The sequence below is a fragment of the Phascolarctos cinereus genome, unplaced genomic scaffold (genome assembly GCF_003287225.1).
Source record: "Phascolarctos cinereus isolate Bilbo 61053 unplaced genomic scaffold, phaCin_HiC Scaffold_8;HRSCAF=390, whole genome shotgun sequence".
Taxonomy (NCBI): domain Eukaryota; kingdom Metazoa; phylum Chordata; class Mammalia; order Diprotodontia; family Phascolarctidae; genus Phascolarctos; species Phascolarctos cinereus.
In genome coordinates this window covers 27,941,905-27,957,291 of record NW_027556291.1, presented here as the reverse complement: position 1 = coordinate 27,957,291, position 15,387 = coordinate 27,941,905, and the positions used below count along the sequence as shown (strand labels likewise).

At 48.9% G+C, this 15,387-nt stretch overlaps 1 protein-coding gene across 2 annotated transcripts in view; it reads left to right on the top strand.

Annotated features, from left to right (window-relative positions):
• The window catches only part of GABRQ (gamma-aminobutyric acid type A receptor subunit theta), a 65,952-nt gene that overhangs the window by 47,211 nt on the left and 3,354 nt on the right, over nucleotides 1-15,387 (top strand). For both annotated transcript variants that reach the window (XM_020975084.2, XM_020975085.2), the window contains 5 exons: nucleotides 1,271-1,491; nucleotides 9,401-9,483; nucleotides 10,890-11,027; nucleotides 13,833-13,985; nucleotides 15,096-15,349. In XM_020975084.2, coding sequence (XP_020830743.1) covers nucleotides 1,271-1,491; nucleotides 9,401-9,483; nucleotides 10,890-11,027; nucleotides 13,833-13,985; nucleotides 15,096-15,349 — 849 coding nt within the window. The remainder of the gene's footprint in view (nucleotides 1-1,270; nucleotides 1,492-9,400; nucleotides 9,484-10,889; nucleotides 11,028-13,832; nucleotides 13,986-15,095; nucleotides 15,350-15,387) is intronic.

Here is a 15,387-nt window from a genome sequence, read left to right as displayed (position 1 = left end):
CTCATTGCTGTACCCACAGGGGAATGGAAGTTGCAGGTGGGATCTCTCTTTGTACTACAGAGACCATAAGTGGACTGACCCCATTCTTGTATCTTACTCATTCCCCCGTCCAGTGAGTGTCCTGTACTTGGGCTGGGGAGGGAAAAGAAGGGAGCCACTTATGCAGAGGCTGATTTAGCTTAGCCACCAGGGAAATGTGCACATCCTATGGGAATTTCCCCCTCAGACAGAGCCTAGGATGGAACCCAAGTGTGAAGCTTGTCCTGAAATGCTGCACACCAGGCATGGTCCCAATACTGCACGTAGGTGTGGAAGCATCAGCACATTAGTTTCATCTCAGCAGGCCTAGAAGAGAGGCCAGACAAGGATTATTATGCCCATTTTACAGATGAGAAGCCCACAGAGAGCTAAAAGTGGCTTGCCGAAAGTTATGCAGCTGGTACCCAACTAGGAAACCCTGAATTCAAAATCTACTTTGGACACTGTAACTGTAAAGCTGTTTACAGCTGGGCAATTCACTTAACTCTGCAGTTCTCTAGGCAACTGTCTAAGACTGTGAGTTGCAGAGATGGTTCTTACCTGTATTGGCAGAGGCAGCTTCCACACCTGGGAATTCCCTATGCTAATCAAATCACAGGCCCAGGCCCTATCCCTGTCCAAGCCAGGAGTAGAACCCAGGCCTCTTGCTGCCCAGACCCATATTCTTTCCAGTGAACCAAGCTAGTTCAATACAACCAAGAAAGGTTTTGAGTCTCCCTCTCTTGCCTGTCATCCATGCTGTGTTCCCCAGCCTCTCCTCTCCAAACGGAGTATTGGCTTTAAGATGTGGCACCCAGGGGGCTGTAATATTGGATCGCACTGGGGAAATTCCTACCTGGCCTGCTTCCACTTCGCAGGAACTTGTCTTTCTGAGCACTGCCAGAGGAAGGCAAATGGCTTGGGTGGAGAAAAGAGTTTGACATTGGTCCTTGCTGTCCCCGCAGCACTGTTAAATTGGGCATGCCCCCTCTCCTACCTCCCTAGAGGACTAGAGCAGTGGGTCATCCCTCAGTCCCCAGCCTGGGCCATCTCCTTCCTCTTCTCTGGCCTTGCTAGTGGAGGGGGACTTGATGGACCACCCAGAAGGGTGGGGAGCAACAGCATCTTCTACATCTCCATGCCACAGGGACGCCTTCAGCCACCACTCCCTAGACAGAGTCCTAGCTCCCATTCTTTGTAGCGCGCGCGCGCATTTCCTTCAATATATTGGCTTTCCTTTATGTCTCCACAGGACTACACCATCACCATGTATTTCCAGCAGAGCTGGAGGGACAAGCGCCTGGCATACAGTGATTTTGATTTCAACCTGACTTTGGACAACCGTGTGGCTGATCAGCTGTGGCTCCCTGACACCTACTTTCTGAACGACAAAAAATCCTTCCTGCACGGAGTGACTGTGAAGAACCGCATGATCCGTCTCCATCCCGATGGAACGGTCCTGTATGGCCTCAGGTATGCCCCCTAGGAGTCTAGAACTCACAATCAATTAGGCAGAGAGCCTGGAAACCCACATCCCACTCACTGGGCATTACAAGAAGAACTTGTGTTGGCCTTCAGCAACACACACTGGGTGTATACTCTTCAAGGTCCCATTATCTAGGTGGGACAGGTGGAGAGGAGCAAGTCAAAGAAACATAAGGTAGAGTTGCTGTCCTCAAGAAGCTTCTCATCTAGTCAGAGAAAAAAAACCATAAAATGTCTGAAGAACACAAGTGAGCAAGTGAGAGAGACAGAGACACACAGAGACAAAGAGAGAGACAGAGAGACAAAGACACAGAGACAGATCCAGAGACAGAGAGAGACTGGTGAGGGCAGGTGTATTCTCTCTTGGTGCCCAGCGATGGCAGTGGGCTCAGTCAGCACAATCAGACTTGCAGTTCTTTGCTGAACCAGGGATGCAGGTCACCCCTGCTGCTTTCCTCTAGGAACGAGTGCTGTGTCCATAGCATAGTCACAGCTACAACTACTTATGCTCCTAATTCTGTCCCCCAAAGGATTGGTGACCTGCAGCCTGCATGCATGCATCTATGGGCACACACACACACATTCACATACCCACACAGGGAAGATTCTTGGAATCCATAGACCTCCACTGTTGCCTGGTCCTTCCTCTGGCTCCTGCTCCTCAGATCCTCCCCCGACCCCAAAGTACAACATTCAGTCAGCCCAAATCCTCAGGATATAATCGTTCCATTTTAAAAAATCAGGTTTCCACCGCAGTTCCTGTCTAAACCTTCTCACAAATTCTCCAGGCTGAGGTGGGGAAAGCTAGCTCTCCTCTGCCTCCAGGGCTCCCCCCTCCCCTGCTATATGACCAGCCTGTCTAGTTGCTTCCCTGGTGACATCTCTCCCATGCCCACAACACTGTCACAAGCTTGGGATTAGGGCTTTGCTGTGAAATTGGCAGGTGAGAAAGCCAGGCTTCATTCAGGGAAGGAGAAGCATTCTTTAGAGGGGAGCTGAGGAAGCAGGGGGGGATTTGGCTTCTGCCTGTCTGAGCCTGGAGTCCTTGACCCTTCTGTGGGCTCCAGATCCTCCCTGCCCCTGCTCCCAGAGTCCTTCCTGCCACACTGGAGGATGTCTGCAAAGGGCAGTTTGGCGTCTGCCCCTCTCAGTGGCCAGCTCCCACTTCAGGGGCCCAGAACCTTTGAAATGCTTCTTGCATGCTCCCCTGATCCTGCCCCCCCCCCCACCAGCAGCAGCACTCTCATACTGTGACCTTAGCCCTTCCCAGGCAGAATTGCCTGGCCTGGCCTTTGTTTTAAACCCTGCTCTCTTCTGGGGACAACCAACTAATCTGGCCAACTAATGAAGAAAGGCTGAGTCTAGCGTGCTATACTTGGGGTCAAGAAAATCTAGGTTCACATCCTGTCCTGAGGGGCAGGTAGGTGGCACAGTGGAGAGAGCTCTGGCTCAGGAGTCAGGAGGACCTGAATTTAAATCCGGCCTCAGATAATTGACACTTACTAGCTGTGTGACCCTGGGCAAGTCACTTAACCCCGATTCCCTCACCAAAAAGCCAAAAAAAAAAAGCCACCCAAATCCTGTCTCTGGCACTTACTAACTGTGTGACCATGGACAAGTTATTTCCTCTACAAGCCTCAGTTTCCCCAAGGGTAAAACAGAGACAATAGTACCCACCTCACCAAACAGCTGTGAGTCTCAAATGAGAAAATGGACATAAAGCACTTGGCAAACTGTAAGCCACCATGTGGTTAGTAGCCATGTGGTACAGTGGAAAGAATGGTGGATTTGGAGTCCGAGGACCCGAGTTCAAATCCCACACCTCTGCTGTTTATGGCCTTGGACAAGTTGCTTAATCTCTCTAGGCCCCAACTTTCTTCATCTGTATTATGATGGGAAGTTGACCTCTAAGGTCCTTTCCAAGCTAACAGACCTTGCCAATGTGAGCCTCTTCCCAACTTCAGATCAGTTGTACAAGTGAATCTTTCCTGATGTCCCTCAAGTCACAGACTCTAGGTGATTCTTCAGGCTACTTCTGTTTCTAGACAACCTTGTTCTGTAGCAGGGGGGCCTCTGAAAAGGCAACTTGACTTCCTCTTGCCGTACCCTGAGTTCCAAGCCTCCTTACCCCTATAGCCCAATTTGGCCCTTAGCCTCAACCATCCCAATGAGTACAGAAGGGCCTAAAGGAAGGAGGACCTAAGGTCATTTGGCTCTTCTGCCAAAGGGCTTGTTACCCCCAGAAGCCATAGGAAAAGAAGAGCTTGGTGCCCAAGCCAGTCACCTAGGATCAGTGTATTCAGCTGGCCTAGGGTTAGTGTCTTCCCAAGAACCCAGACATGGCCCTGAAGGAAAAAGGTAGAAGTCCTTGAGATATCTACCAGGCAGACTCTTCCCTGTAACAAAGCAACCAAGCCATGAGCCCAGAGGTTTCCCAAGATCACAGGCAAGCTTTGGGATCTACTGCATTGGGACTGCTGGAACAGAGTAGAGTCTCGAGGCCAGCCAAACCCCTTCTCTTTTTCCAAGAGGAAGAAGGAGGAGCCCCTGTCACAGAGGACCAGGATATAGGCTGCTGTGAGCCTCGCTGTGGCCATCTGCAACCTGGGATGAAATCCTCCCCACCTTTCCAGACATTGTAAAGCTAGGTGTCTAAGGACTGGCCAGACTTTCCTTCGCCCCCACCCTGCTTCCCCACTGCCCTGCCTTGTTGCAGGCTCTGGCTGGCTGTCAGTCTCTCTCTCCACTAGAAACAAGATGTCTTCCTTGCCATGGGTATGAGGATCCAAGCGCCCTCTAGTAAAAGACCCTTGAGAACTCCCAGGAGATTTTGGTTTCCATCTTTTTAGTCAAGGCCTGGCCTTCAGCGGGGCTTCAATCTCTTGTAGACCAGCAGCAGCCATTAGGGACACAAGAAGGTGAATTGGGGCCAGGATCCAGGCTCTGGCCTCCAGCTTCCTTCTGAGCCTTCATCAACCGCAGTCACCATCAGAGACAGCAAAGAACAAACCACATCCTGGAAAAGGAACATTACCACCAGAGCTGCATCTAAGGCATTAATTAAGCTTTCAAAGTCAAAATGGTACATGGTAAAGCCTTGCTATCTGAGCGAGGACTCAGTGTGAGCTTCCCTTTGGGGACATTAGGCTCTTACTAAATACTTACAAATCACAACCTGTCCATCCCTTCTCATCCTGTGTGATTCTCATCCATATCCTCCATAGGGGCCTTCCTCTAGGAGTCAAGCAGAGGTCCTCTAGACCTCTTAATATGTCATGGATACCAATGGAGCCACAGTAAGCTGTTCATCTGGCATCCCCAGCTTATACTGTATGACCTGCCCACCTCCTTTTCTGGGCATACACCTCTCTGATGAGATCCTTGATGCAACTTCTCCTGAGCAATTCTTCACTGGTGATATCTGGCAGCCTTCTCTGATCACCAGAGCCTTTGGGTGTCTTGCAACTTGAACTCTTTGGCAAATTCCTATTAGGAAAATGGAGATCATCTCCCTTGGAGCTGCCATGAGAAATGTTGTTTAAAAGGGTTATGGAAGCTGTATTGTAGGTGGTGAGGAAATCCTCACTGAGATGGATTGGCCTGGCCCTACATCCCAAGATGGAAGCTGCTGTGTTGTGGTGCCAAACCAGCAGGTTGGCCTGATGTGTCTCTTCAGGTAGTATCCTGAGCCAGCTAGCTGGGTACACAGCGGTAATAGGGAAGGATGGGAACCTCAGGCTGCTATTTTGGGGGGGGGGTTTATTCAGTTCTATTTTGTTTTCAGTTCTGAATTGTCTCCCTCACACTTCCTCCTCCCCCACCCATCGAGAAGGCAAGAAAAACAAAACTTGTTACAAATATGTAGCGTGAAAGCAAAACAAATTCGCACATTAGTCACATCCCCCAACCAAACAAAAGAAAAAGAAATGAAAATAGGCTTCAGTCTGCATGGAGTCCATCCACTCGCTATCTGGAGGTGGGCAGCATGTTTCTTCAGGAGTCCTTTGGACTTAGTCATTGTGTTGATCAGAGTTCCTATGTCTCTCAAAGTTGTTTTTCTTCTCACTGCCATTGCCATCATATAAATTGTTCTCCTGGTTCTGCTCACTTCACTTTGCATCAGTTCATATGAGCATTCTCTGGTTGTTCTGAAACCATCTCCTGTATCATTTCTCATAGCATAATAGTATTCCGCCACCTTCGTGTACCATAGCTTGTTCAACCATGCCTCAGCTGCTGGACAACCTCTCAGTTTCCAGTCATTTGCCACAATGAAAAGAGGTGCTGTAAATATTCAGGCTGCCATTTTGTCTTGCTGTTCACCAAGACTGAAGAGCAAGGAGAAACCTTCCTTCCAAGCGCTGCTGGAACGACATCTCTCGTCAACAAGTGGTAGCTTTTACCACAAAGAAGAGGCTTTTGTGGAAAAAAAAAAAAAGTCCTTCTTGCAGTGATAGTCATGAAGTTTGGAGAGCAATGGACCCTTTGAGATCTGGGTGAGAACACCAATGAAGTTCACACCTCTCGAGTGATGCCAGAGCCAGTCTAGGATCCTTGGCCTGGGAGGTGCTGGAACTCCCCTCCTGCCATGTGGCTCCTCTTCATTCTCCTGAAGATGACAGGGTACTACTGTCCCATATCTGGAAGAGATGGATTGCCACCATCATCCTCTCCACCATCTGTGCCCTTCTCATCTAGCACCATGCCATTCAGGGATCCCTGTAAAGACATTTGGCTACCAAATGCCTTGGGGGAGGAGAGGGCAGACAGGAGCAATGGTACCCCTCTCTTGTATTCAGTGGTCCGAATTCTTCCTGTGGGCCCCAGCCCCCACCAAGGAGTGGAAATGCATTCCTTACTAATTAGTCAAAGTCCTTTTTTCTGTCATCAGCTCACTTCCAGCATACCTGGTTTGAGCCCCAACCAGCCACACTTCTTCCAGACCTCTGAGACCTCAAGTAAAGAGCTGAGTACATTATAGCCAGGGCAGCTAGGTGGCACAGTGGATAAAGTGTTGGACCTGGAATCAGGAAGACTCGCTTTCCTAAGTTCAGATTTAGCCTCAGACACGTACTAGCTGTGGGACCCTGGGCAAATCATTTCATCCTGTTTGCCTCAGTTTCCTCATCTATAAATTGAGCTGGAGAAGGAAATGGCAAACCACTCCAGTATCTCTGCCAAGAAAACCCCAAATGGGGTCACAAAGAGTCAGACATGACTGAGATGACTGAACTACTACTACGTTATAGACAAATGTCAACATTAATGTCCTCCAAGTTCCTGTAACCACCTGGAATGATAGCACCACTGTACCAGCAAGACAAGAAGATAAGACACACAAGAAGACAAGATCTTGAAACATTCTGGGAAGCTGGAAAACAAGACCATTCCCCTGAGAAGAATGCTGGTGGCCACTTTCGGCCCACAAGGTCCAGCAAGTTACCTAGAACAATGTTTGTTCCCTTCCTTTGTTCAATTCACATGTTGAGAGAAAGGCAATGAACCCCCTTCTAGAGATGCTCTTTCTCACAGGTGGGGTACATGACTAGACAGGTGGAGGCCATGAGGACCCTCTGCCCTGGCTAATGTGGAAGAGAAAGTGGATCCCATGGTGGAATGTGTCCCCCATCCTCCCCGTCTGGCATTATTACCAAGACAGTGCCTGATCTTCTCTCTCCCTGGCCCTGCCTGGGAAACAAGCTACATGGGCTCCGTTAATCCCAATTTTATCATGGGTGACTTGGTTCCCCTCTCTGCGCCTCCTCTCATCAGCCATGCTCCAGTGGAAGCCCTTCTCCTTCCCCTCCCCCTTAAAGAGTGGTTTGTGTGTTGGAGCCAAAGGCAAGGAGGATGGAGGTGTGTGTTCGTGTGTGTGCGTGTGTGTATGTATATAGGGAATATGTATGTGCACGTGTGTGTGTGAGGCATGTGTGTGCCCCCATATACTCCCTTAGTCTGTCCAGATCTATCTATAGCATAGCAGGCGATGGCAAAGAGTCTTCTCAAGGCTTCATCCCCCACAAACAGTGTTCCCAGACAGCCAAGAGATAAATTTAGCACACAGGATTTTTTAAAGAGATAGTGAGGCAGCCACTGCAGCTTTCTCTTCCCCCCCCCCACCTTGGGCCACCCTTTCTCTGGGGGTTCTCTCAAGCATTGGCCCTTTGCCCGTTTGTTCCCCTGCCCCCTCAGACCACAGGGGTCAGCTCAGCTCCCAGTGAACAGTTTGCTGCTTTTCCTTGCTCCACAAACAAGCGCGCCAGTTGATGAATGCTTTGGGGATGGCTAATTAAAGGGGGGAAGTGAACAGACACACACACATGCATACACTATGCTATATGGAAATTGAATTCAGTGAGGCTAGAAAGAGAAAATGGAGCTTTGAAGGGGATGGGGATGAAGAGGACGGTGCAGACTGACACAGGGGGCTTATGGGAATGATTACATAAGACATGAATGGGTTTTTTTTTTATCCCACTCCTTCTCTCTCCCCCAATGTTCTCTCTTTTCCTCCCAGGATCTCCACCTCAGCCACATACACACCCACACTTAGGACATAGCCTAAAATTTACAATGACCCACCCTGGCCCGGCTGCCCTTCGTGTCCGCCTATGCACAACACTTCACCCTCTCTCTCCACTGCACATGCATGCCAATAGCTCCAGGGGTGTTCCCTAGCCTATCAGGTAGTTGTATGTAATAATATAGGCTTATCTACACACATACATAAACACACCAGGACACCACATGTCACCTCCATTCTTATGACCTCAGACACTGCCAGCTGCATGGTGTAAGAGGGAGCTTCAGGGAGCTGTGTAACTTTGGGGGGAGTCCTCTAACTTCTCTGCACCTCAGTTCCCCCGTGTGTAAAATCAGGGCATTGGACTAGATGACCTCCCAGGTTCCCATTAGCTCTGCCGAGGAGCGTAGGAGTTTGTAGCAGGTATCTTGGTTTTGATGACTTTGGGCCCACCTTCCCAAAGACAAATGTCTCTCAGCCCTTGCCGGGGGCTTGGTTTCCCTGTTTTCAATCTCAGCAGATTTCTAGGTTCCTTTGTCGCCCACACAATACTCTTTCCTTCCTCTCTTCAGCTCATTAATCTTCTTACCAGATAGGTAGGGCGATTGAAAGAGAGACAGAGAGAGATAGATGAGAGACAAAGGGAAATACACAAAGAGAGAGAGAGACAGAAGCCTAGTGGCAAGATCACTGGACTTAGAGTCAGAAGACTTGGGTTCAAGTCCTGGCTGTCACTAGATTTGAAACCTTAGACATATCATTTCCACTCCATGAGCCTCAGTTTCTCCATCTAAAGTGAGTGGAGTGGACCACTTGGTCTCTTCAGCTCTGAAGCCTATGATCCTCTAAACTCTTAACCAAATCACTATATATACTATCTCAACGAATTCATACAAAACATTTAAAAAATCACATTAAGCAAAAAAATACAATAAATGGAGACTAGAATATGTCTAAGATCCCTTCTACCTTGAAAAACTCTGGTGCAGTGGAAGCAGTGGCAGGCTTGAAGGAAAAGGACAAGGGTTCTGGTTCTCTGGTCTACCATTTACTAGCTGTGTAACCTTGAGTGTTTCATTTGACATCTTCCCAGGCCAGCCTCAGTTTCCCCCTCTCTAAAATGAAAGGAGTAGACCAGATGATCCCAAAAGGTTTCTTCCACCTCTGCTATCCTGGGAAATCAACAACCCCTTGAATAGGCTCAGCCAGATTGAAATGCCTCATGGTATTGGAACCACATGCCATGGAGGATGCATTGCCCTCCCTTCCCCTCCTGCCAGCCCCCTCCCCAAATCTCCCGAGTTGCCATGGAAACAGCAGCCCCTCCTGCCACCTAGCTCTTATGTCTTCTTTCATGTTCTTTCCCCTGCCCAGAATCACCACTACTGCTGCCTGCATGATGGATCTGCGAAGATACCCCCTGGACCAGCAGAATTGCACCCTCGAAATTGAAAGTTGTACGTATTCCTCCTTGGTCTCTTCTCTTCCCTCTGCTCCAGCTTCTGTGGGTCAGAAGAAGGAAGGAACAATGGAGGGGCTTGGAGGCAACCTGTGGTTCCTCTTTGCTTTTTTTCCAAAGCCCCTGCCTCTAGATGCATGCCAGGGCATGTGATTTTGAGTCTTCGGCTGCCAGAGAGATCCTCGATCCTTCCTTCTTGGTGACTGATGGAATGCAATCAGAACCCTTTTTTAAATTCCAACCATTCTCCAAATATATTACCCTTTTGCCTTCCATTCAAATGAACATAGAACAATTGAATTCTAACACAGGCATTGTCCAAAATCTTGATGCTCTATTTGTATATATGCATCTGACAAAGTACTAGTTATTTTCTTGAAAGGTTAGGGTGAACAGTGAATTGTCGTGCTCAGTATGATTGGTAATGGAGTGTAAATGAGATCCTGAAGGCACTAATGACTGATGTCATACTTGGTACCTCTTGGTATTTTGAGAATAGTTTATGACCAAGAAAACAGTGGAATGGGAATTATACACAATTCCCTACACTGTGATTTTGTTTATAATGAGACACTCTTGGGAAATTTCCTACCGCTAATGCCAGTTTTTCTTTTTGTTCTCCATTACTTGCAAGCCTTACTCAGAATGTGGGAAGCGAAATTTATATCCTTAACATTTTTGTCTTTTGCCACTTCGAGAATTTGAAATTAACTCTGGGCTTTTGGGCTGGCTTCTTTGACCCTGAAAGGGTCCCTGTTGACAGCAGTCACCTGAGGGAGGGGAGGCCAGTGACCTTTGGGAGCCTTAGAACACAGGCTTCATCCTTTTCCATGCATTTCCATTCATCCTGAGTACAAATATTAGCCAAAGACTCTGGCGCAGACAGCTGACCACATATTAGCCTGTACAGCAATGCTTCTCTCTTTGTGTGTGTGTGTGTGTGTTCATAACGGGGGGGTTGCCTCACTAGAAAAGCGGCAAGGCCTAGGTTGAAGGGACGAATTAGGGACAAGGGTTGCATTGCCAACTCTGTTAAAAGGAAGACTTGTATGGTCAGCTGAGAAGCCGTTGAGAAATTAAACCCAAAGCACCCACAAATATGTGTGACAGGATGGGGTGCCCATTGGCTCTTTCCCAGCTCAGAAACTCTCAAGTTGGCCCTTTGTCCACATGGCCCATAGGGAGCACTCCCTGGTGGCCCTCTGAAAGGGCTGCTGAGCACCTTTGTATGTCCTAAGCTGTGGTGTCCCTGCTGGTAGCTGAGGACCTAGAGGAGAGCTGACCCCATTCTCAGGCTCCTGCCCCCAGGGATACTTGCTAAGAAAGGAGTGGGCTTGACTCTTGCAGGTATATTCTGAAACTGACCCATCTCCCTGCTTCTCTTCTTCCACCTCCTCCTTCCAGATGGCTATACCGTTGATGACATTGTGTTCTATTGGCAAGGGAATGACTCAGCTGTGACTGGGATGGATACGCTGGAGCTGCCTCAGTTTACCATCATGGAGCAAAGACTGGTTACCCGAGAAGTGGTGTTTACCACAGGTGGGCCCCGGAAACCCACATGCCAAACCACTAGCAACCCTCCCCCGACCCTTTCTTATCTCTGCCTCTGTTTCTGTCTCTGCCTCTCTCTCTCTATGTCTATCTCTTTCCCTGTCTCTTTCTGCCTTGCCCTCTGCCTCTACATCTGTCTCTGTGCTACTATTTCTATCTCTTTCTCTCTCATCCTCTCTATCTCCTTTTCTCTCTCTTTCTCTTTCTCTGTCTCTCTGTCCCTCTCTGTCTGTGTGTGTCTGACTCTAACTCAACCTCTCCCTATCCCGCTCTCTTTCTACTTCTTTATCACCCCTTCTTCCTCTCTCTCTATTCCCCTCTCCCCATGCCCTTGCCTGCTCTGGACCGCCTTTGCTTTTTTCCTCTGTATCCCTAGTGCTTAGCACAGCGCTTGATACATCATGGGCGCTTAATAAACGCATTTTCATTCAGTCAGTACAGGCTCCATTTCTCTCCTGCCCCCTCTCCTCTGTCTCCCTTGTCTGTGCGTCTCTTGATTTTCTCTTCCTCCTGCCCCAGCCTAAGTGCTCCTGGGAGGGTGGTCCCAGGGAGAAGCCTTTTCTCCCTCCTCTCTTTGCACCCTCACCCCTACCTCACAGAATCAATATGTGCCAGGGCCTCAGAGGGAGCTCAGCCCAGAGAGGTCAGCTGCTCCTCAAGGAACCACACCTCACCCATCTGCCTGGCATCCTCTGTTCTATAACAGGGGCTCATGGGGCAACTGAACTGCTGTCCTGACTGAAGGATCTCCGCCTTTAGATGGTCCTCAGAAGTCGAGCAAGAAAAACAAGACAAACCAGACAGCCTTCTGAGTTAGGGAACTTAGTGCTGAAGTGACAGCTCCACACCCAGGGAGACAGATTCCAAGTCCAGACTGGCTCTACCTTAGCCCCTCTCTTCTTGGGTCACAGCCCCTAGCTAGGTTGACATACAGACCACGGAAAAGCTTCATTCTGCCCAATTCAGAGCACCAAGAAGTATACCTGGATATCCTTGGGTAGGTCACCTCCCCATGCTAGGCCTCAGTTTCCTCACGTATAAAATAAAGAGGGATGGCCCTGGGACCCTTCCAGCCCAGAATCCTCTAGTTGGCCCAGGATGCAGGGCTCCCTCAGTTGGTGCCTGCCTATGAATCTCATTTTTAGTCACATGGAATCTCCCTCCCCACCAGCTCCCAGCCCTGGAAGCAGCTGCCTCTGTGTCCAACAGCCTAGGCTTCCACTGGGCTTTCCTCTACTTTTCTAGAAATATGCTACTAGTTTTTCCTTTCATCACAGCATTTTATAACTTGGTTTGTATTTGCTCCTAAGAAGCAATCTAGCTACTTAGAGGGGCTAGTGGCTACCATTTGGCTACCATTTGAGTTTCAGGGGGTCCTGGCCCATTCTCGCCTTCAAGCTGATGAGCCAAGGAATAAGACAAAAGTTTCCCAAAGTTCAGCTGCATGCCAGAACCAAATCCAAGCTAAGGAATGATTTCTCACTTAGAGGACTTTGAAAATGACCAAGCTCTTCACCAAGCTTGGTGAAATGATCTCTTTCCTGTCCATACTCTGATCTCTAGGAATATTTAGGGAAACTCAAACAGGGTAGAGAGGCCTAGAGGTAAACTCAGAGAGCCTTTACAGCACAGAAAGCAACAGAAGATAGCAGGCCTCAAATTCCAGCTCAGTTACTTCCTAGCTATTTGGTCCTGGACAACTCATTCCCCCCAGAACTTCAGTTTCTCCTCCTGTAAAGGAGGGGGAAATAACCCTACCTCCCAGAATTGTCATGAAGAAATCACTTTGTAAACTTTAACATTCTCCAAAAACATGGGTTATTGTTGAAAAGGGCCCTTTATTACCATGGGTACATCTCCTGTTCCACAGGCCAGTCATGTGCCTCCCATGGTGGCCTTCCCTCCCCTCTGTTTGAAGGAGCCTAACAGGCTATTGGACAGACCACTGTAGCAACAGTTCAGTTTATTATTAACCAATATGACAGAGACAGTTGGGCTCCCGCCTGCTGGGGACCTGGCTTGGTGACCCCAATGCATAGTCCTAGTAGCAGCCATCAGATTATAATAAACTGAGTGCAGATTGGCCAGGTGGTAGTGGCCTGGCATTGTCAATGCCCCAAGCAAGGCCTGGTTTGCTGATAAATGGGCAGGTGGCTAGAGAATATCCTTCTAAGGCATTAGCACTCAGAGTCATTCCCTTATATGCCTGCCTCTTTATACTCCTCCACAAAGATTCAATTCAATTTAACAAGCATTTATTAAAGGGTGTACTGTGTGCCAGGCACTATGCTAGGCCCTAGGTATACAAATTCAAAAGTGAAACAGCTCCAGCCATCAAGGAGCTTACATTCCACTGGGGGGGGGGGGGGGCGCGAGGAGTGGCATATACACAAATAAGTCAATTACCACAGAATTTGGCAGGCCACAACTGGGGAGATCAGGGCAGGTCTCACATAAGGGTCATTTAAGCTGTCCCTTGAGGCAATCTGGGGGAGGGGTTCCAAGAGGTAAAGGCAGGATGCCACAGAGGATAGCATATGAAAGAGCCCAAGGGCAGGAGAAGGAATCCCATTGGGAACACAGAGTGTGAAGGGGAGTAATATAGTTAACAAGACTGGGAAGATAAATTGGAAACACAATTGTGATCAGCTTTAAATGCCAAAGAGAGGCATTTGTATTTGAGCCTAGATGTAGTAGGTCATGACTGGAGTGCTCCCCATTCCCGTTATCTTAGTAGAACTGGCATCAACCACCAGATAACAGGAACGGCCGGCTGGGGTGTCTCCTCCTTAGGTTCATACCTGCGTTTGTCACTGAGTTTCCGGATCAAGAGAAACATCGGCTACTTCATCCTGCAGACTTACATGCCCTCTGTCCTCATCACCATCCTGTCCTGGGTCTCCTTCTGGATCAATTACGATGCTTCTGCTGCCAGGGTGGCACTAGGTAAGTCTCTGCCTCTGGAGTAATCACCCTGGATTGCAGCCATTTTTCAAGGATACAGAAAAGGAGAGATGGCTTTTGAGATGATTACACTTCTTGCCACCCTCCACACACACCCCCTCCAAGGAAAAGATCTCTATACACTTGCCCTGGCACAGCCTGTGAGGAGCTATTCTGAACATGAAGGCAGGACTGGGATCCCCAGGCCAATGGGGGCAATGTGAACAGAGCTCACAAAGACCCCGGGCTCCATCCATCCCATGCTATTCAGTAGGGGTGGAGAGTCAAGAATCTTGGGTCAAATCCCAGCTCTGCTCCTTATTTTAGACAAGTCTTTCCCTCTCTTCTGGGCCTCAGTTGCCTCTTTTATAAAATGAGGGGGTTAGACTACATGCCTTCCAAGGTCCCTTCCAGCTCTAAACCTATGATGCTGTCATCCAAAGGCTCTCGTTAGAATAAAACTACCTCCTGGAAAGAATCATTCCTGAACCCTTCTGAAAGGCCCGAAACCTGGACCAAGGTAGGCCTGGAGGTAATGCTACACGAAGAGGCTTAACGGACATGGAGGGATGCTGAAGACAAAATTGGTCTCCTTTGCAATAGAACTGTGAGCTGACGGAGTCCTTAGCCCTCCCAGACCCACATGCATGAACACAGCCCCCCACCCTCACTCCAGTATCCTACTGCCCAGGCACTTTGAAAAATTGGATGTAGGTAGAAGTAAGATTTATGAATGCCATTTATTTTGACATCAAAGTCATTTGCGGGAGAGGCAGTCGGGGTTAAGTGACTTGCCCTAGGTCACACAGCTAGTAAATGTCTACAGTCAGATTTGAACTCAGGTCCTCCTGACTCCGAGGCAAAGGCTCTGTCACTGTGCCACCTAGCTGCCCCCGTGTCAAGGTCATTTCTGACAACATTTCCCTCACCTTGAAATTGACCTCTCCCTTTAACTAAGAAAAACAGTTGAGCAAAGGCACCAACCCAATATACTGCTAAGCCTCCCCTGCTTCTCCTTCAGTGCCTCCTTGCTGCAGATGTAGAGGGGCCCCAACACCTGAGTCCTCTCCAGCTCCAAGCCCTCTGACAGGTTTGGTACTATATTGTTTGCAGGTGTAACTACAGTGCTTACCATGACCACCATCAACACTCACCTGCGGGAGACCCTTCCCAAGATCCCATACGTCAAGGCAATCGACATCTATCTCATGGGCTGCTTTGTCTTTGTGTTCCTGGCTCTCCTGGAATATGCCTTTGTTAACTACATCTTCTTTGGACGTGGTCCCAGTGAGCAGAGCAGGAAGGCCCAGGCTGGCAAACGCTCCCAGTCCCAGGGAAAGCGAGGCAAAGGCCGCAGAGGACCTCAGGTTGGTCATCCTCTTCCGCACTAACTAATGAGGTCCAG